The sequence below is a fragment of the Hyperolius riggenbachi genome, chromosome 2 (genome assembly GCF_040937935.1).
Source record: "Hyperolius riggenbachi isolate aHypRig1 chromosome 2, aHypRig1.pri, whole genome shotgun sequence".
In the NCBI taxonomy this organism is placed as follows: Eukaryota; Metazoa; Chordata; class Amphibia; order Anura; family Hyperoliidae; genus Hyperolius; species Hyperolius riggenbachi.
The window spans coordinates 283,732,211-283,754,173 of NC_090647.1; the positions used below are offsets into that span (position 1 = coordinate 283,732,211).

General features: G+C 44.4%; 2 protein-coding genes across 4 annotated transcripts in view; one reads left to right on the forward strand and one right to left on the reverse strand.

Annotated features, from left to right (window-relative positions):
- Positions 1–10,450, forward strand: part of SYNC (syncoilin, intermediate filament protein) — an 81,883-nt gene extending 71,433 nt beyond the window's left edge. For both annotated transcript variants that reach the window (XM_068268860.1, XM_068268862.1), the window contains exon 4: positions 10,116–10,450. In XM_068268860.1, the coding sequence (XP_068124961.1) occupies positions 10,116–10,156 (41 nt within the window). In that variant the 3' untranslated portion in view covers positions 10,157–10,450. The remainder of the gene's footprint in view (positions 1–10,115) is intronic.
- Positions 10,451–10,499: 49 nt separating this feature from the next.
- Positions 10,500–21,963, reverse strand: part of RBBP4 (RB binding protein 4, chromatin remodeling factor) — a 36,385-nt gene continuing 24,921 nt past the window's right edge. Inside the window, exons 7-12 of one of the 2 annotated variants that reach the window (XM_068268858.1) lie at positions 21,403–21,529; positions 14,637–14,714; positions 14,448–14,524; positions 14,018–14,075; positions 13,764–13,910; positions 10,500–11,190 (exon numbers count right to left, since the gene is read on the reverse strand). In XM_068268858.1, the coding sequence (XP_068124959.1) occupies positions 11,125–11,190; positions 13,764–13,910; positions 14,018–14,075; positions 14,448–14,524; positions 14,637–14,714; positions 21,403–21,529 (553 nt within the window). In that variant the 3' untranslated portion in view covers positions 10,500–11,124. The remainder of the gene's footprint in view (positions 11,191–13,763; positions 13,911–14,017; positions 14,076–14,447; positions 14,525–14,636; positions 14,715–21,402; positions 21,530–21,963) is intronic. The other variant, XM_068268859.1, reaches the window with a different exon arrangement.

The window sequence follows — 21,963 nt, forward strand, 5'->3', positions numbered from 1 at the left end:
TTTTTTTATCATGTAGCGAGCCGAGGGCTCGCTACATGATAGCCGCTGCTCAGCGGCATCCCCCTGCCCGCTTCGATCGCCTTCGGCGATCACCGATCAGGAAATCCCGTTCAAAGAACGGGATTTCCTGGAGGGCTTCCCCCGTCGCCATGGCGTCGGGACGTCATTGGGAGACCCGATCCACCCCTCGGCGCTGCCTGGCACTGATTGGCCAGGCAGCGCTCGGGGTCTGGGGGGGCGCGCGCCGCACCGGATAGCGGCGATCGGGCGCGCGGCGGCAGCGATCGGGGTGCTGGCGCAGCTAGCAAAGTGCTAGCTGCGTCCAGCAAAAAAAAAATTAAGTAAATCGGCCCAGCAGGGCCTGAGCGGCACCCTCCGGCGGCTTACCCCGTGTCACACACGGGGTTACCGCTAAGGAGGTTAAATAACCTCCTGATTGCTTTCACAGGCAGCGTTACATGCAGTATTAAATATACTGTGTGATTCATCTTTGTTGGGGGCTTCCTTTTTCATAGCTGTTTCTTTCTCTTTGATGAACGCCATTCGCCGCTCCTGGCCCTGCACCCTGGCGTGCATTCCGGTCAAACTTCCAGGTCGCGTCATGCATTCCAGCGCCCGGATAGTCTGATTGGTGGAGGCAAGCCAACCGGAAGTGACATTTCGGCGGACCGGAAGTGGGGCGGACGGCCAGTTTACGTTGGAGTGGCACGGTTGTTGGGTGTTAACACAGAAGCACGGTGTTTGCAGTACCCTGATTGTTCTATTGTTGTGAACTGTATTACCCTATGTGGAGCTCCTCTCTTTTTCTCTAGAGTTAACTGGAACTGGAAATAGTACCATACTCAAAGTGCATCTAAGAGTATAATCTGGTGAGCATCCAACGAGAGGGGTGGGGGAGAGAGAGTAATGAATCACTGAAGCACACATCACTGGTGACTGTGGGAGCTGGATTAGTGTGAAACATAGGTGGAACGTTATTGCCCTATGTGGAGTTTGTTTCCTTACAGGAGTGGAGAGCGCAGCAATATCTTTGAGGCCAGTTTAAAAGGCAGTAGGCTTCAGAACTCGCGCCGCTATGCTAGTGTACGCACTAGGAGGCTATGGACGCGAGTGCTGAGCCGGGCACATCCTCTGCAGCAGCAGAAGGTGGTTTGTTAGTACATTTTAACAATTTAGTTAGGTGCGCTTTCCTGCCTTGTACCAACCCTTACTTATACTGTCCTATCCTTCATTCTTTGCAGCTGATTTAGCTACACCTATGGACCCCTCAACAGCTCTTACAGACCAGCATAGGGTTTTAAGGTAGGTTCTTTACCCTAAAATTTTTTTTTTTTTTTGAGCAAGGGCTCAAACTTTTTCTGTATTTTTATTATCCAGCCCTAGAAAACACAGGAAGAAGAAGTTCAACTCGAAGTCAAGATCAAACTCCCCCTCACGCCAGAAGGAAAGAGAGAGAAGCAGATCTTCTAGGCATCAAGAACACTATTCAAGTCACCAAAGGAAATGCTGGGCATGTGACCGCGAACTCTTACCGGGAAAGAATGGGTGCAGAGTTTGTTTCTCGGAAATGGCAAAGGAATCAGAGCAGGTTCCCACGGACGTATCACCTATGATTAAGGTGGCAGTCCAAAGGTGCGTACACACATGCGACTATAGTCGTTTGTAACGATCATTCCCCGATCTTTACCAACGACGATCGTTACTAAAAACGAACCAACGACTATTAAGGCAAACGACGAACAAGCCAAATCGCCCCAAAAGAAAGTTCTGTCTCAGCGGATTTTAACCAACGACGATCGTTTGCAAAAGTAGTACATTGTTGGAAACGGTCGTTCGTACTAGGCTTGACATGCGCATTTCACAATTTCTCCATAAAACTTCTCATTTTTATGCGCAGGCGCAATAGTTGCTTTACGTGATGTAACGTTCATTCTAACGATCAGATCGTTACACACCTTTTAAAACTAACTTTACTTAGGTCGTTCTTTCATCAATTAAAAGTTCGTTCGTCGTCCTCAACGAACGATCGTTGTCGCATGTGTGTACGTAGCACAAGAGTCCATGAGAGATTACATATCCTCACTACCCTCCCATACTGCAGCTACGGAGCAGTCACAAGCTTCACTTGATCCTGGTATGGAAGATATTGCTACTGGATTTGGATTCGACTTCACATTAGTAAAACCTTATATTCAGGCGGTGCGAGAGGCGATCAAATGGGAAAGTTCAGACGATGAACGGGAGCCATCTACTACTTCTAAAAAACATAAGGCGTATTATTCTCATCTAAAGAAGAAGATAACGTTTTTTTCCTATGATGACAGAGATATCAGAATTAATAAAAGAAGAATGTGAGAAACTGGATAAAAAAAAAACACCTCTAAACAATAGGATGACAAAGCTGTATCCGTTAGACTCTGGAAAGTCAAAGTCTCTTGACAATCCACCAATTACAGATGCATCAGTCAGTCGCCTTGCTAAGCAGGTCACCCTACCTAGAGAAAACACGGCTACATTTAAGGATGTCTTAGACAAGAAAATAGACACAGAGCTCAGAAAGCTTTATACTACGGGTGGAAACTCTACAAGGCCAGCAATAGCACTTACTTCCATTGCAAAGGCAATATGGGCTTGGTCCACAAATATAGAAGAAGCGATTCGTGCGGACGCAGATAAGGAGGCTATAATATCGGCGGTGGATGACTTTAACCTAACTGCAGAATTTATTGGTGAAGCAGCAGTTGATAGGATTAGATGTTTGGCTAGAACAATGGCATTCTTGGTAATTGCGAAGAGGGCACTGTGGCTTAAGACGTGGTCGGCCGACCAAGCATCTAAAGTGGAATGGAGTAAAATCCCTTATGAAAGTGTAAACTTATTCAGTAACTAAATGGATATAGCCATAAAGAGAGTAACGGGCAGACGGTCAGGCCTAATTCCTCAGGATAGGAAACCTACAAAGCCCAATTTTCCACAATCAAATCGACCTCTACAAACAAGATTCAGAACAGCCAGATCTTATAGACCAGGAAAAGAGTTGAAGAGTTTAAAAGAAATTGGCAAAGCTCCCAAAGTAATTTTCAAAGGTTAACGAGGCAGAAAACTTCCAATAGTAGCCAACAGAAGACTTTTTGACACTAACCACATCCAGGATTGGCCGATTGGAGGGAGACTCCAAAGATTCGGCCAGGTCTGGATGGAAAACATACAAAATCGATGGATAAACAAGACAATCACACAAGGCCATCGGTGGAGTTTTATCAAAAAGCCACCAAGAAACCATTTCATACCGACAAAAATTCCCAGCTCTCACGAAAAGAGGAGAATACTGCAAGATTATGTGCAGACTAATACAAAAACAGGCAATTGTATCGGTTCCACTGGAAGAGAGAGGGAAAGGAACTGGAGGCCAGTGCTGGACCTGAGACTGCTCAATCGACATAGAAGACTGAAAAAGTTCAAGATGGAAACCTTAAGATCAATCATACAGTCAACAAGGGAATTCGATTGGATGCTTTCTGTGGACCTCGACGCTTACTTGCATATCCCAATACACTCGAAGTCCCAGAAGTATCTGAGATTCGCCATAGAGGATTCCCATTTTCAGCTCTCATGCCTCCCATTCGGCATTTGTACAGCGCCGAGAACCTTTACAAAGATTCTAATTGCAGTGGTAGCTCTCCTACGTCTCAGGGGTCTCCGGTTATTTCATTACCTGGACGACCTTCTTCTATTAGCATCGAATGAGGAAACCTTAATCCAACAGAGAAAAACACTAATCGAGACCTTAACTTATTTCGGACGGAAGATAAACTATGGCAAAAGTCATCGTATTTTTCGGACTATAAGACACACCTAGGTTTAGAGGGCAAAAACCAGGAAAAAATAAAAAAAATACTAAATCTAGGTGCATCTATGGTCCAGGAGTCTCCTATAGACCTTTAATCTCCCCCTAAGATGTTTCTATCTAAGTTATACTGGTCAGCTACACTAACCACTTCTGCCCCAATTACACTAACCCCCAGCTACACTACACTATGCCTCACCCCCAGCTACACTACACTTCACTAACCCCTGATGTACCCCCCACCCAGCTACACTACACAAACCCCTGTCACCTCCCCCCACCTCCAACCTAACTACACTAATAGCTACACTAAGCATTACAATTAAGAAAGCTCACCCATCATAATGAGGTTCCTGGTGAGGTGAGGCTGCAGCAGCAGTTATCTAGCCCCGGCGGTGTTCCATGGCAGCATAGCAGCAGCTGCAATGAACGTTATGCTGGTGTCCATTGTCCTGCTTGTCCCTCCGAGCGGCGGCAGTGCGATCAGCTGTACAACTCCCTGGGTGGGATAGCAGCAGCCGCTGCAATCATCTGCAATGTCTGTGTGTGTCTGCCGGCTTGTCCCCCGAGCGGCTCCAGCAGTAGCGTGATAAGTCCCCGGTAGGCATGGCAGTAGGTGCTAATAAGATCGTTTATGTATTCCCCTCTTCTGCCCCGCATCAGCCACGCGTCATTGTAATGCAGGCACAGCGGGACATCTTCAGCCACGTTACTATCAGCGTCTGGCAGAGACCTCTGAACTGCTTTCCTTATTGGTGCCCTCTGATGACCTGCGTCGCACGTGCGCCGGGGTCATGTGGCGAGCCAATAAGGAAGCAGTTCAGAGGTCTCTGCCAGACGCTGATAGTAACGTGGCTGAAGATGTCCCGCTGTGCCTGCATTACAATGACGCGTGGCTGATGCGGGGCAGAAGAGGAGAATACATAAACGATCTTATTAGCACCTACTGCCATGCCTCCCGGGGACTTATCACGGATCACGCTGCTGCTGGAGCCGCTCGGGGGACAAGCCGGCAGACACACACAGACATTGCAGATGATTGCAGCGGCTGCTGCTATCCCACCCAGGGAGTTGTACAGCTAATCGCACTGCCGCCGCTCGGAGGGACAAGCAGGACAATGGACACCAGCATAACGTTCATTGCAGCTGCTGCTATGCTGCCACGGAACACCGCCGGGGCTAGATAACTGCTGCTGACACAGTGCCCACCCGGACAGGTATATTGTTACATTTGGATTATAAGACGCAGTTACTTTTTCTCCCCACTTTTGGGGGAGAAAAAGTGCGTCTTATAGTCCGAAAAATACGGTAATTCCGACACAGACAATGATATACTTAGGAGCTCTTTTCAAAACCTCCCAGAATTCTATCAGTCTTCCTCCGGAGAAAATGGAGACTATAATACTGACAGTACAGCAAGTGATGTTGAAGAACACGATGACGGCGCGCCAGTGTCTGAGCCTTATAGGCACTCTTACTTCCACCATACAGATGATACGCTGGGCACACTGGCATATAAGAGCATTTCAGTGGGGCTTCCTACACCAGTGGGACAGGAGAAATTCCAATCAGATAATCCAGATTACCTCCCACATGAGGAACAGCCTTCAATGGTGGAGACATACACAATCTTTCCAAGCACCATCTGATACAACCAACACAGACAATCACAACAGATGCCAGCCTGAAGGGTTGGGGAGCACATTGTGGTTCCCTCACGGCACAGGGACAATGGAACAAGCTCCAGACCCACTCACAATCCAACGTCCTCGAATTGAGAGCAATTCATCAGGCGCTCCTCAGCTTCAAGGATATAATCAAGGAGAAATCAGTAATGTTACAAGTAGACAACAAAGCGGCAGTCTCCTATATAAGGAAGCAGGGAGGAACGAGGAGCTTAACATTACTTCAGGAGGCGGCAGTTATTTTCCAATTTGCGGAGGAGAAGGTCTGGGATCTGAACGCAGTATACATACCAGGCAAACAGAATATACTAGCGGATTATTTAAGCAGGAACTGTATCAACAACGAATGGAGCCTGTCAGAGGAAACATTCATGTGGATCTGCAACAAGTTGAGGACACCCCAATTAGATCTAATGGCCACACCTCAGAACACAAAGTGCCACCTCTTCTTCTCCAGAATGTATTGCAGACAGGCATTAGCGGTGGATGCATTGTCGACCAGATGGACTTTCAGATTGGATATGTGTTCCCCCCTATACCAATGATATACCAGCTGTTATCGAGACTGTACAGAGAGAAAGTAACGCTAATTGCTGTTATCCCACTATGGCCGAACCGTACATGGTTCCCACTTTTGTGGGACATGAAGTTACAGTCTCCACTACCTCTCCCATACAGGAGAAACATGCTGACACAGGGGAAGATGAGACATCCGAACCCCCAGAAATTGAATCTGGCAGCATGGATATTGAGGGGCAGAGGCTAATACAGGAAGGTTGTTCAGCTGAAGTAATAAAGACTATCCTAAATTCGAGGAAACCTACAAATAACGCCACGTACAAAAGGGTGTGGAGCAAATTTGAAGAACTAGCAAATGAAATGCAGTTTCAAGCATCAAAGCCCCAAGTCAAACATACCTTGGAATTCTTACAAAGGGTACTATCGAAGGACTTGGGGTATCACACACTGAAAGTCCATATATCGACACTATCAGCATTAACAGCATGGGCTACTCATGCTCTAGTAAGACAATTCTTAAGAGGAGTTTTGAGATTAAGACCCCCCAAAAAAGCCATCTTCCCAAAATGGGATCTACCTCTAGTTCTAGAAGCTCTTACAAGACAACCATTTTATCCACTACATGAAATTTCACTGTGGCACTTGACATTAAGAACAGTCTTTTTGGTTGCCATGGCATCAGCGAGACGAGTCTCTGAACTGCAAGCCTTAGGTTGCAAGTAGCCTTACTTAACATTATACTCGGACAGAGTTGTGTTGAGGCCAATTCAACAGTTTATACCTAAAGTGGCTTCCACCTATCACCTAAATCAAGATTGGACCTTGCCAACATTCACACAGCATGACATGCAGGAAGTCCACCTGTTAGATGTAGGCCAAGCAATCAAAACTTACTTGGAAGTTACGGCAGACAGAGCTACGGATAGATTATGGGTCATACCAGGGGGCTACAGAAAGGGCCAACCTGCCTCAATTAGAACAATAGCCTCCTGGATTGTCAAGACAATACAGACTGCTTATAGAGCTCTGGACTTCGATTCCCCATAACAAATTTCGGCACAATCGACAAGAAGTATGTCGACATCCTGGGCAGCCTGGAATAAGGTTCCAGCCGAAAAATTTTTGCCAGGCAGCGAACTGGTCCTCCATTAATACGTTTATTAAGCATTACAGAGTTGATTTGTCTAATCAATCTTCTTTATTGTTTGGCAAAACTGTTTCAGAAGCTCACGTTCTGTGAAACATTAATTAAATAATTTACTTTGCAGCATAAACTTGTGCCCTCCCTTTTTTTTCTAGTTCACTCTCATGTGTGATGACATGACGCATGGGGAAAATGGAAAATTATTACTTACCTATCAGTAATTTTCCTTTCCCGATGCTTACATGTCATCACACCGGTCCCTCCCTTCATGTGAGCTTCGGTGTTGAGGTTTACATAGACTGGGGGGGGGGGGGGGGGGGGGGGGCGAGCTTGTTTTAAATTTATACTATGCAAGATCCTGTGGGGTAGAGAGGGGGACAACTACCCATGTGTGATGACATCTAAGCAACAGGAAAGGAAAATTGCCGATAGGTAAGTAACAATTTTCCGTTTTCTTAAGCTCAACACACGACCATAAAATCTTGGTTGTACAGATTTACCAAATCTATGTAGTTAAGGGCCAACAGATTGAAACTACCTTGAATGATTGATTGGATAAACTCTTAAGGTGGCCATACACTGGTCGATTTGCCATCAGATTCGACCAACAGATCCCTCTCTGATCGAATCTGATCAGAGAGGGATCGTATAGCCACCTTTACTGCAAACAGATTGTGAATAGATTTCAGCCTGAAACCGATCACAATCTGTGGAGCTGCCGCCGCCCTGCATACATTACCTGTTCCGGCCGGCGCAAGTACCCGCAGCTTCTTCTCCGCTCCTACTCCTGAACTTCTTGTCCAGGGGAAGTTTAAACAGTAGAGGGCGCTCTACTGTTTAAACTTCCTGCCAGGACAGGAAGTTCTGTGTAGCTCTGGGGCACGAAGCGGAGACCAGGGGACTTGCGCTAGCTGGAGCAGGTAATGTATTACTGCTGTATTGCGTCGGTCGTCGGGCATTCAAACACCGCTAACGACGCACTACCGACCCGCTGGCGACCGAGAAAAATCTTCCGCACGGATGGGTCGACGGAAATCGATCGTTCTGTCAGCGGTGTGCGCGGCGATTTTACAGCTGTTTCGATCACTGTGATCGAAACGGCTGTATATCGGCGGGAAAGTCGTTAGGTGTATGGGCCCCTTTATACTACATGAAAGTGGTAAGATTGAACAACCAAGATTGTATGTTGTGTGTTGAGCCACAAAAGGAATTCCGATGTGAATTTACAAATGATTTTTTTTATTCACCTTGGGCTTCTTCCAGACCCCCACAGCCATCTCAGTCCCTCATCGCAGCCTTGGTCCTCCGCGTTATCCCGCTGGCCGCCCGTAATGCTCACGACCTCACCGGCAGGTCAGGACTTCTGCGCCTGCATTTGTGCCCACGCGTCCACATCTTCTGGCATGCACTGCGCCTGCGCACAACTACTGCGCAGGTGCAGTAAGCGCCAGATGAAGAGGACACCCAGGTACAAATGCCCACGCATGCGCAGAAGACCTGACCCGCCGGCAGGGTTGCGATCATTACCGGCGGCCAGTGGGACAACGTGGAGGACCGGGGCTGTGGCGAGGAACTGAGACTGCTGTGAGGGGCTGGAATAAGCTAAAGGTGAGTAAAAAAAAAATAGATTGGTAAGTTCACATCGGAAGTCCTTTAACTTTTTTTTTTTTTATTGCCATAGTTTAGATTTCCAAGAAACATGCCATGATTTTCCCACTTGTTCCTCTGCGTCTTCAAACAGGAACCTAAAGGGTTAAACGTCTGAAGGGCTGCAAGAGAAATCTCTCTTGTGCTGGCTCTCTCTCCCCTCCACTGCTTGGGGGTAGAAAAGCTTGACCCTCCCGAGAACATGTTGAATCCTATCAGAGGGAATAGCAGGACACAGAGGCTGTTCCTATTGGCTCTTTGCTCCTGTCAGTCATGAGTTATCCCTCTCTGCTTCTGTGAGTCATAGGCTACCGCACAGTTTCCACCGTAACAAAGCTGGAGGTGATCACATGTTTTGGGGTTTTACCGCATGTTCTAATCTTCATGAATTGACATTTACTGACGTGTTGAGGTAATTACCGCACAATTCGGTAATTTAGCTCACTGCTCGGTAATTTCTGCTTGCCATGCAGTAACAGTCTGTATGAACTGACATTTACTTAAATGCTCAGCAAAATCAGCTGTTTTCTGCATTAAAGTGGATCCGAGAAACTTTTACTCATTGCATAATTGTGTTCCTTTCATATAGTTTATAGTGCATTCCATCCTTAAGCCAAATACTTTTTTGTTTTGTTTTAATACTCCAATTCCCTATAAAACTAAACAAGCCTCGCCCACAGTTTCTCCAGAGAGCCTTGGCACTCTCAGCCTTAGTAGCAAGGGCTTATGGGAGCTCAGTTTGGGCAGGAGAAGGTGGTTACTAGCCAGATATTTCTGAGGCAGAAGGGAGGAGAGGAGAGTGAAGTTTTCTCACAGGCTGAGGGCTGTAATGTGACAAACAGAACATGGCTGCTCTCATTGCATCACAGGAATAAATAAATCATAAACTGCTGAAGCTGTTTGCAGCTAGGATTTGCTGAGTATACTACTTTAGATAAGATATCAAATTAATTGTTATAGTTAGTTTATCTTGGATCCGCTTTAAGCATGCAATAATGCTTTATTATTTGAGGCCATTGGGTTAAGCACTGTCCTAACTCATTGTATGCTTTGGTTTCTTGATAACATTTGAAACTTTGTAGAAACTGCATAGACATTGATGTGGCTTTGAAATAATAGGCGTGTTATAACATGCAGTCAGTGTGTACTGCAGTACACACGCACTATGCAATACGTGCAGTGTGAACATAGACTTTCAACTTTTACTCCAACATAGAAATGATCTCAGAAAAAAAAAATATCCAGTCATCAATTTTTCTCTTTCACTTCACAGGGGATACCTTGAATTATATGGAGAGATTTTCAAGTCTGTGACAAAAAAGGAATGACAAGAGTGCCAGAACATATCAGAATTACACACCGATGCATCTGTGGAACAGCACATTGTAGAAAGTAAAACAAAAAGTAAGAAGTGTACAATGCAACCAGCAAAGTCTCCGTACTGGTACAGAAAAGACTGCCTAGTGTGCATTTAAATACAGTACTTTGCAAACTATAAAGGTATATCCAAAATACACAGTGAAGACCTCTTCCAAAAACCAAACCCCACAGTTTACTTCTTAAATTGTTGATGCAGTTTCTTTAAAAATTAAAGCCAGCTCTCTTTTCCTCCATGTATTTCTTTAAGCCTAGATACACATCCACATCAAAAGCAATATACAAAAAAACAAAACAAAGCTATTTATTTTATGCAAGGTGCTCATCCACCACATTAGAAAATGTGCAGCACATACAGCCAAATAAAGACATAAAAATGGATACCATTGTCCTCCCTGTCAAACTGTTAAGCACAACTAAGTAGTGGATGACTGCCACTCTAAATTACAACATACTTCAAATAAAAAAGAAAAAAAGAAAGCAACAATACGGGAAAGAATGCTGGGGCTGAAAATGTCCATGACTAACAGAAGCAGCTGGCTTATCCAGTGGAGGACAGAAGGAATGTTTGTATGAAGCTGCCCAGTCCAAGACTCCAAAATAGACAGGTTCACTTGAAGACAGGATGCCGTACAATCTTTCACTTTACTCCTTTTGCTTGCTTTGTTAAAACACCCTTGTAAAAAGGACGCACTGTTAAAATTGCATTCTTATATAAAATATTTATATATAAAATAAAATGGAGGGAACAGTTTTCCTAAGATGAGTAAAAGCAAGTTCAGGTGAGGAGATAAGGAGTCAGCTCACACTTTGTAGCACAAGAAAAAGTCAATGTCCAAGTGCTGCATACAGAGACAGATCTGGAGTGAGGCATATCACTAAATTGCACCAGGGAAAAGACATGCCTAAGACCCCTGTCCCTCAGGATCTACACCGCCCTCTGTGTCTTCATCATTGTAGATGTTTTCAGCCTGCACAAAAAAAAAAGAGAAAGAGTTGGCAAACATGATGTACCGGTATTTACCTAAAATACATTGGTAGTGAATTACGGGATCATGCACCCTGTTCGATGTCTGTCTTTATATTCTTGCTCTAATGCTTATTCTTAGACTGTAATACTCTACTCAATCACCTGGAACTACAATGCAGGCAAAGGGTCAGAATATTTTGGGGTTGATTTACTAAGGCTAAAGAACAAAAGTACAGAAAGGTTAATGAAGTGCAACCAATATTCACATACTTAAAAAGGGCAACTGAAGTAATAGACAAGACAAATAACATTTATATTGCGCTCTTCTCCTTGCGGACTCAAAGCGCCAGAGCAGAGCAGCAGCCACTAGGGCGCGCTCTATTGGCAGTAGCAGTGTAAGGGAGACTTGCCAAAGGTCTCCTACTGAGTTCGTGCTGGCTTACTGAACAGGCAGAGCCGAGATTCGAACCCTGGTCTCCTGTGTCAGAGGCAGAGCCCTTAACCATTACACCATAATAAGTATATGGAGTATGCCATATTTCTTTTAAACAACACCAGTTCCCTGGCAGCCTTGCTAATCTAATCTATTTGGCTGCAGTAGTGTTGAAACCCCACCAGAAACAAGCATGCACCTAATCTTGTCAGATCTGACAATGTCAGAAACAGCTGATCTGCTGCATGCTTGTTCAGGGTCTATGGCTGAAAGTATTAAAGGGCAAAGGATCAGCAGGACAGCCAGGCAAGTAGAATTGCTTCTAAGGAAATTAATATGGCAGCCTCTATATCCCTTGTTACAGTATGTTGCAGTATGAACAGTCACTATCTGCTCTTAACAGCTTGAGATGTGCAAACCAAAGCTACTGGCTGCAGGAGTGTCTGAACCACCCCAGAAATAACAAGACAGCGCTTCTGTGAGAGGCAGAGCTATGAGTCGCAGCTCTGCCTCTCAGCGAGTCAGTCAGCCCGGATCGCCGCCTCTCCCCCGCCCCTCACAGTCTTCCTTCACTGAGAGGGGCAGGGGAGAGGTAGAGAGCTGCCGCTGACAGACTCATGTGAGGCAGGGCTGCAGCTCGTAGCCCTGCCTCACAAGGAAGCACTTAGGGCAGCAAAATCCAAGACCAAGAAAGTCGTGGATTTTGCAGAGAAGGAGGGAGAGTTAGGGGTGGGGTGGGGGTGGGGGGGGCAAGAGAATTTAGATAGGTTACAGTGGCAGGAATGCGGCAGTTTAGTTAGGGCTAATATGTTAAAAAAGACTTTGAGACTTCCGCGTCTCTTTAACCATTACACAGGTATTCTAGGTCAATTAGGCAGGCTCTGGTCGGTCGTGCTCCTCGGATTTTATTGCGTAAACTACTGCTTGCAATGTAAGACCCCGAAGGGTTAAGGTAATCTGAATACTTTGTTGGAGGTTCCCTAATAAATCTGATAAAGAGTTAGTATATCTGGAATATATAGTTCTTACCTCCTTAACAGTAACCCAGAGTCAGGCTCTGGACGGAAATCCACAGCACAGAGTGGTAACCCCGAGTTGGATCCATCAGAGGTGTGGAATATGCAGGGCTGCCCCAGATCTATCTAGCAGTATAATTTTTAGAGTCTGAAAGCTTGTGAAAAAATTGCACCGCTTTAGACAAAATCTGGAAATAATCATACCGCCAGGGAGGTTAAAGGACAGAGGTGAGGAGAAAAAAAAAAAAAGTTCTACTTACAACCACTATGTCCCTCACTGAAGCACAGCTTCCAGCCCGTGGCCCCCCTCCGTTGCATCCACTGCACATGCTTGAGCGTGCAGCCACGCTGCTCACATGGTCTGGAGTGTTCTGCGCACGTACAGAACTACTGCGCCTGCGCAGAACACTCCAGACCATGTGAGCGTGATCAGGCAGGCGCAAAAGATGGCAACCTAGCGAGGTCGGAATCCGCAAAGGAGGGGTCCCCAGGCCACCGGCTGGAAGTGGAGTTGCGACGAGGGACATATCGCTGCCAGAGGCTGGAAGAAACCTCGAGTAAGTACGTTTTTTATTCTCCTCGCTTCTGTCCTTTAAGGAGGCAAGAGCTAAGATATTACAGATATACTAGTTATCAGATTTATTAGGACACCTCCAACAAAGCATTCTGATCTGCCGCATGTTCATTCAGGGTTTATGGCTAGAAGTATTAAAGGCAGAGGCTCAGCAGGATAGCCAGGCAACCGGGGTCGCTAAAAAGTAAGTAACTATGGATGTCCCGATATACCACTCACTACAAACGTCCTTTAAGGTATGGCTCTGATTTTGATCCCGAGCTTCGGCTCACGATTACTTTAAAGAAAACCAGGTGGTCAACAAGCAAACAACACAGATGCAATATCATTCACTCAGATAATTTGTCAAACCATGTGGTTCCTGTGTGGTTTAACGACTCAATAGAAAAGATCAAAAACCATCTGGCTACTCTACATGCAACTGAATGCAGCAGTGCACATGCTGCAGTTCTAAAACACAATTACCCAGCCCTGTAGTGATTAAGTACTCCATGCTGTGGGGTGTATATTATACCCAGAGTTGGACTTTATAAGACATTAAGCCTACTCACATTTGTAGTGTTTCTGTATTTGGCTACATAACGTACCATTTGCCAGACTTGCATTATATTGTCCTCAGATACTGAGCATATCACCCAAGGCTCATTAGGATTCCAAGAGAAGTCAGAAATCTTTGCTGTGTGGCCCCCGTGAATAAACTATATAAAAAAAAAAAAACCCAATTATAATTCACATCACTTTAACTGCATGAAAAAAAAGGAGGGAGGAAGGAAGGGGGGAGGGAGGGAGAAGGAGGGTTACTTACCAGCAGCTCAGGTGGGCCATCCTCTGCATCCTCTGGAGACTGCTCCTCTCCAATTTTGCTGGAAGAAAAAGAGAAGGCATGGTGATAAAGCAATAAACCCAACCAGAATGGGAGGAAAAAAAAAATCTTTAGTCCTTTAAATCCCCAGATTAACGCTGCATATTTTAATAAGCTGCAGTTACACAGACGTGTGTTTACATTCTCCCTCATCACTGGTCTAAGGCCTCTTTCACATTCCATAACACGTGCATGCGTTATGACCTGCGGAGTGATGAAGGGAAGTTGCGCTGCGACACTGATTAGCAGTGGTAGTTCTGATTCACCCGACGGGAAAACGCTGGCGCTGGACGTTATAAAGCTCCCAGATGAGTTTCAACGACAAAATACCAAAACTTTTACCACCACCAAGTTAGCCAGAGTGGCAACATACCTTAAATCCCAGACATTCAATCTTCGGTCAGTGCCGCTAGATGCTAGGATAGTTTCGTTATGTGGAGACCATTGGACCTGCAGATGGTTAAATAACTTTATAAAGCATGCAGCAAGAGAATATTAATAACCAGTCATACTACAGATAATAGAAAAACTTATCAGAAATCAATGGAAAAAAAGTTCATACCTGAAATATCTCATCCTTATGGGATTCAAAGGAGTGCAGTTTCAGTTTAAGATTACGTAGATCCCACAAAGCCACAGTCTAAAAGAATGCAAATCTCAAGTTAGATCAAATGTATATTGCAAAAGAATCTATAAACAAAAATGTAAGGATGCGACTGCCAGCAGATGAGAGATCCTGTACAATACTGGTCTGGAAAAAAAAAAAAAAATGTAGTCCTGCAGTCTGTATTGCAGGAGGAAAAAGTCAGCTCTAGCCCATCAGCTGGCAATACACGCACGCTTGTTTCAGTTGTGCGATTCAGGCACTACCAGCGCTGTGGATTCTGTACAAAAACGACTCCACTGTTTATGAAATCATCGACTCAAGGTACCCAAAGTTTCTCCGAATCCACAGCCCCGGAAACTACTGAAGCCATAGAGGCAGATGGTATTATATAAAAAAATAGCAAAATATATACAGTAGACTTCTTATATAATCCATAGAATACATTCTCAATTGGTGTCCCCCAAAACCACCTGTAGAAATTATTCAAGACTGCATCTTACTAATGACAGCTGTACAGACAAGTCATTAGACTTGCAACTTGCTCTAAGCCAGTGATGGATAACCTTGGCACTCCACAGTTGTGACAAAACTACAAATCCCATCATGCCTCTACCTCCCCGAGTTATGCTTAGAGCTGTCAGAGTATTGCAATGCCTCATGGGACTTGTAGTACCACCACAGCTGGAGTGCCAAGGTTAGCAATCACTGCTCTAAGCTGTTAGTGTCATAGGATAGAGTTGACATTTTGAAATTCTTAAAGGATACTATAGCGCAAAATTAAAAACCGGTGGAGTAGGCATGTTTAGGGGGGTCAGTAGGCAGTACCAGAGGGGGACAGGGGAGAACAGGGAAGAGCAGTGGGCATGAGGAGAGCCCACTAAACATGCCTGCTCCCCCCGTTTTTAATTTAATTTTGTGCTAAGGTATCCTTTAATGTCTTTCTGAAGGGTTTGGATCAGAACCTGAATCTTTACATATGTGGACCACTGCTGAGGGTGATAACTTACCCCTAGAGTTGCAACTCTGACCATTGTGCTCTATGTCGCATTCCAGCTCTCCGATACTTCCACCTTCCTGTTGTGAAGGAGGAAGTATCAAAGAGCTGCAAAGTGTCCAGAGGCAGCAACAAGCACACTCAGTTCCAGGGCTGTGAAGTTGGAGCGATTTTTGGGTACCTGGAGTTGGAAGTTTCATAAACTGAATAGTCAGATGATTTTTGTAGCAACTCCACAGCCCTGGTAGGTATAAAACTAAGAAGTCGAAACATGGAAAAGCTAGCGGCAGCGGTAGTGAGAAAGCTAGCGCCTGAGCTCCACACCATGATCCATAAGGCAGTGACGCAATCACTAAAGAAAATGCAGAAAGATATTAATGCCCATACCTCTCGTATCAAGCAAGCAGAACAGCGTATCTCCAACATTGAGGATGACAATACACAATCTCAATGCAGAATCAGTAAGTTGGAAGAGGAAAACGCTGCCATGCAAGATAAAATCCAAGATATGGAAAATAGATCCAGGCGCAGCAATGTGAGAATAGTAGGCCTCCCTGAGTCGCATGCGGCCTCCACGCTCTCGCACCTCTGCTCTACCATAATTCCGCAACTGCTCAACCTACCAGCCACATATAAGGTGGAGAGAGCCCATAGAGTGGGACCCCCCCCGTGAGGACAAGAAAAAAGCCTCTCCCCGGGTCGTCATGGTAAAGTACCTTGATTATGCTGAAAAGGACTTAATAATGCGCACCTATAAACAACTCCAGCAGCCACTGACATACCAAGATTGCACAATTAGACTCTTTAACGATTTCTCGATCGAAGTTTCCAAACAACGTCAGAAATTCAACAAAGCTTGCACAGCGTGCATAGAAAGAAAATGGCGTTTCGCCTTACAATACCCCGCCACCCTGAGAATAACAGATCAAAATGGAGATCAGCATATCTTCAAGTCAGCAACAGAAGCAGAAAAATTCCTGGATCAACATGCCTCAAACCCAGCCACAAACCTCCCAGCAATCACAGAGGGAGCCGAAGATCAGGACCAGGCCGACTGAACAAGCTGGTAACTACCAGGGGTACACATAGTTTTTATAGGGTGTTGATAGCTACTCTTTTGAAATCTTAGATTATCTATGAGCTGGATGACTGTCGGCCGACATGACGGAGGGCGGGAGGAAAGGTATACTTTTTGCACTACAGGGAAGAGAAGTCTTCTAGAATGTTTAAATTACTGTTTCCCGGGTTCATGATCTATAGGTTTATCAGAATGTTATCATTTGTGACTCACATGAGCCTTATTCACGTGATTTTCAACAAAACTCAACAATGCGTTAATAGAAGGGGAAAAGGGGGGGGAGGGAACTTGCTCCACTGTCCAGGTCACTTTCACTATATACAGAACCCTACTACATATCGAGCTCTGAATCCATTTTTCTTGCTGCCATGCCGTTGCGAGTGACTACATGGAACGTTAAAGGGCTCCGCACGCCTGAAAAACGTTCGCAAATTATTAGACAACTCAAAAGATGGCGAAAAGACATCGCCCTATTACAAGAAACGCACCTGGGAATAGATCAAGCTAAATCTTTAAAAAAAAATTGGGTAGGCCTAGTCATATGCTCACCAGCCAAGCAAAGAAAAGCAGGTGTAATTATTTTAGTTCACAAAAAACTAACAAAAAATATAACTGATTTTGAGACAGATACAGAGGGAAGATGGATCAGAGCTCGATATAAATGCGCCTCAGATGAATATGACATCCATAACATCTATGCCCCAAACGATGATAACAGCCAATTTCTACAGGATCTAACGCTAAGGGTTGCAAAGTCGTCCACATCAAAGGTAATAATAGGCGGAGACTTCAATGCAGTCTCAGACATAGGGGAAGATAGAACAAAGTTGTCACAAGTCACCAGCATCTATAAAAAAAAAAAGCGCAACAATTACACCAATTTGTGAAAGATTTACACATGATAGATGCCTGGCGATCGCACCACCCTAGATCTTCAGTTTCCAACATTAGGAAGGTGCTGACGATATTGGACTATGCCAAGCTATACCCCAAGACTTGTCAAAACTATGCCATCTTACTGCTCGACGCAGAAAAGGCATTTGACAATGTCAACTGGAACTGGCTACAAAAAGTACTCCAAAAAATGAAATTCTCGGGCCCCTTTTTAAAACTGATCTCCGCCTTACAAAAATCCCCGACAGCCCAGGTGTACACGACAGGCTTTTTGTCTCCTCGCCTATCACTACAAAAAGGAACTAGACAGGGGTGCCCACTCTCCCCCCTATTGTTCAATTTAGCCATAGAGCCTCTAGCTAGGATCCTAGAGAAAAGAATCCAAGGTATCACAATCGGCAACACCACAGTCACCCAAACCCTGTTTGCGGATGACATTTTGATATTTATGGCCAACCCACATTCGCAACTCCAGTTAGTATTCCAGTTACTCCAGGAAATGGGGAGTGTTAGCGGATTTAAGGTAAACATGACCAAAAGTGAACTTTTGATGCTGTCTCCCCGAGCCAAAATCTCTCCCCACATTGAAAAAACAAAAGTCTCGATAGCTAACAAGGTCAAATATCTGGGAATCTGGATCTCTCAGGAACCCAGCTCAATCTACACATTGAATTACACTCCCCTAATAGCAAAACTTATCCAACAAATGAAAAACTGGGAACACCTCCCTATCAATTTGATGGGCAGGGTGGCATTGATCCGCTCAGTAATCGTTGGAAGGCTACTGTATCCATTACAAACAATACCTTTACTCTTAAAACACAAAGATCTAAAAGAAATCGAGAGGGCCATTTCACTTTTTCTATGGTCTGGAAAAAAATCACGAATCGCCCTAAATAAACTGAAATTGCCAAAAGAACAAGCCGGCTTAAAACTACCCAATATTAGACTATACAACCTATCTTGTCTCTTCCGGCACGCTCGTGACTGGATTTGTGGCACTCACCAGTTTTCCAACGTTTACCTAGAGCAATCATTTGCCGACCCATGGCTACTCCCTTCACTATTACACACTAACTACAAATCATTACCCCCTAAATTTAAGACAAGTGGCATACTAAGAGACACTTGGGTGACGTGGAAGGAGGTCCGTAAGATATTCGGCCTTTCAACCCAGATATCCAAATACATGACATTCTGGGGTCACCCTGGTTTCAAGGCTAGCATGGCGCATAAAGGCTTTGAAATATGGGAGCATAAAGGGCTGACGAAATTGGGTCAACTATTCAACCTTAAACATAACAGATGGAAAACATTCCAAGAAATTAGAAACAAGTACAACTTACCAAGATACCACTATCTTTATTATGCCCAAATTCAGTCTTATACAGGGACCACCTTGAAAAACCTATCCAGAGAAATGTCTATCAATGACTTTGATTCCTTCCTGGCCCAACACGGCTCCCTCTGTCAACATTACAAGCAAAGCTTCTCTATATCACCTCCAGGAAGACTGTGACGGGACAGTTCCGGCCTTGGAAAAAGGACATTGGAGATGAAGACATATCTTCAAAAATCGCAGAGGGTAACATTTTGTATAGACAACACCTGACCAATGAACAATGGCGGGAATCTCATTTCAAAATGATCCATAGAGCGAAATACGCCTTCAATCTAAAATATAAACAGCCACCACCTCACTACAAACCTCTCTGTCCAAAATGTCAACACCCTCAAGCTGACATATATCATTGCCTATGGACCTGCGCAATCATACAGAATTACTGGAAAGAGGTCCAATTATATATTAAAAGAGTAACGCGAAAGGACTTACCTCTTTCACCACAAGTGATGCTCTTCCACTTTCCACAAGGCCAAGACCAACAAACCGGGGAACAAGCAGCTTCTCCCACAACTTTATCTCCTCTAACTCATCTGATATTGGCCTCAGCTAAGAAAGTTCTGTACAACAAATGGATATACCCAGCTAACCCTCTGATATGGGACATTCAACAAGAACTGGTACACCTATTCACAATGGAGAGACTGGACACTTTGAAACATAAAGACAAAAGAACAAAAGCTTTCTTTGGGAAGTGGAAAGGTTTCATTGAGGACATATATGACTCCATCGAGATGCACAACATAGTTGACCCATTTCGTTACACAGAGTGGTATGCTACTAATGACCTGCTAAATACGCTAGGCAGATTGAAACTACAGTAAAATTTTTACTCTTTTTTCCCACACTAGAGGGGGACCTGGATGGGTGGAGCAAGAGGGGGGAGGGGAGGGGGGGAGGAAAAGGGAGGGGGTATAGCTGATGGGGGTTAAAATGTTACTAGTTATTTCAATGTCTCGGGGCAAAATGATAGTGACTCTGGGGTCACAATGCCCCAATTTTCTGTATACATCAAAAGTATAAATAACTTGTAATGACAAAACTTCTTTAATAAAATGTGTTTTAAAAAAAAAAACTAAGAAGTCGGAGTTGTAGCAATTTTGGGTACCTAGAGTCGGTGGTTCCAAACTGAGGAGTTGGATGAATTTTGTACCGACTCCACAGCCCTGCAGAGTTATCAACCCAAACGCAGTCCACCTATGTTAAGTTTCAGCTTCTGATCCAAATCATTTAGAATGAATTTCCATATTCAAACAAGTCAACACTATTCATGAAAAGAGATGTGAAATCTTGCGCTACTGCGGCAAATGGTCAATGTGGACCAAAAAAGTATCACACAGTGGCAGCTCCTTAAGACGCTCGGCTGTGAGCGGGCTACTAAGAGAGAAAGCAACAAAAACAGGAGGAGCGCTCCGTAGTGCGATACCTTTTAATTAAATGAAAACTGCGCAAGAATTAGATATGGCATATAGCTCAGAAGAGAAACGTCCCCTCATAGAAGAAGAACCAGAGGCTGCAGTGGCCAGCAGCAGCAGGGGTCCAGGTGGTAGGTGGACATCAGGTGTCCCTTCGAGGTGACTCTGCAGGTAACGTCAAGACTCGTTTCGGCGTGTCCACGCCTTCGTCAGGTTAACCTGACACCTGATGTTCTTCTTCTATGAGGGGACGTTTCTCTTCTGGGCTATATGCCATATCTAATGCCTGCTGTTTGCATATATCTAGTAAGTGCATTTTTTATTGCGCAGTTTTCATTTAATTAAAAGGTTTTGCACTACGGAGCGCACCTCCTGCTTTTATTGCTTTCAACTCTATTCATCACAGAGATTAAACATCTAGGAGTTTGGAAACACTAGACCAACATTATTATACAGGACATGCCGTATTTTAAGTATAGTTCAGGGAATTGTATCATTCCAGACACTAAGAGTAATAATTGTATTAACAAACCTTCCTAGTTATGTACAACAGCAAATTATTTAAGTATCACGCCCTTCTGTGGTACTGTACAAAGTACAGAACAGACCATAGTGAGGACCATAAATACATACATAGTTCACACGCAGTAGAATGGCTTAGCCTTAGAGTATTAGAAAAAGAGGCTCAGCAGGGCAACCAGGCTATCTGCATTATTTAAAAGCAAATATTATGTCAGCTTCCATACCCCTTCTCAGTTCAGGTGTACTTTAATGTTCCCAAACATTAAAGAGTACCTCCAGTGCGCTCAAAATTGACTAGAGAGCTTGTTGTAAGAATTCACTTTGCAACTGCAAAAGGCTGCTTTTACATCAGCACTCATAAGTAATGAATAGTTGGTGCTATGAGTGACTAAAGGTGCAAGTAAAAGTTAGTTTACCTTGTCAGCTGAACCAGTGGCTAAGATGAACTCACTATAGGGGTTAAAGGAGAGACAGTTGACTTCAGCCGTATGAGCATCTACTGAGTGGCTGGGTTTTGATGTGTTGTTGGATCGGGTGTCCCATCTATAAATACAAACAAGAAAAAAACAAAACTAAAAAACGTTAGTACAGTATCAGCAACATCTGTTTAGGGAGGAAAAAACAAAAAAACAAAAAATAAACCACATTAAAATACCTTTCAAAACAAATGTGGCGGTTTGCACAGCAGTGCCAACCACAAGGTGGCGCTTTAGTGCAGTACAGGCTTATACAGAAGGGAAAAAAAAAATTCAACCACTTTGTGAGTTGATACAGAGCCTAGTTTATTATCAGAGATGGCACCTCCACTAGAGATATCATAAGCAAATGTAATGTGAGGTATATGGAGGCTGCAATATTTATTTCCTTTTAAACAATACCAGTTGCCTGGCTGCCCTGCTGGTCTATTTGGCTGCAGTAGTGTCTGAATAAAACCGGAAACAAGCATGCAGCAAATCCTGTCAGATCTGACAATGTCA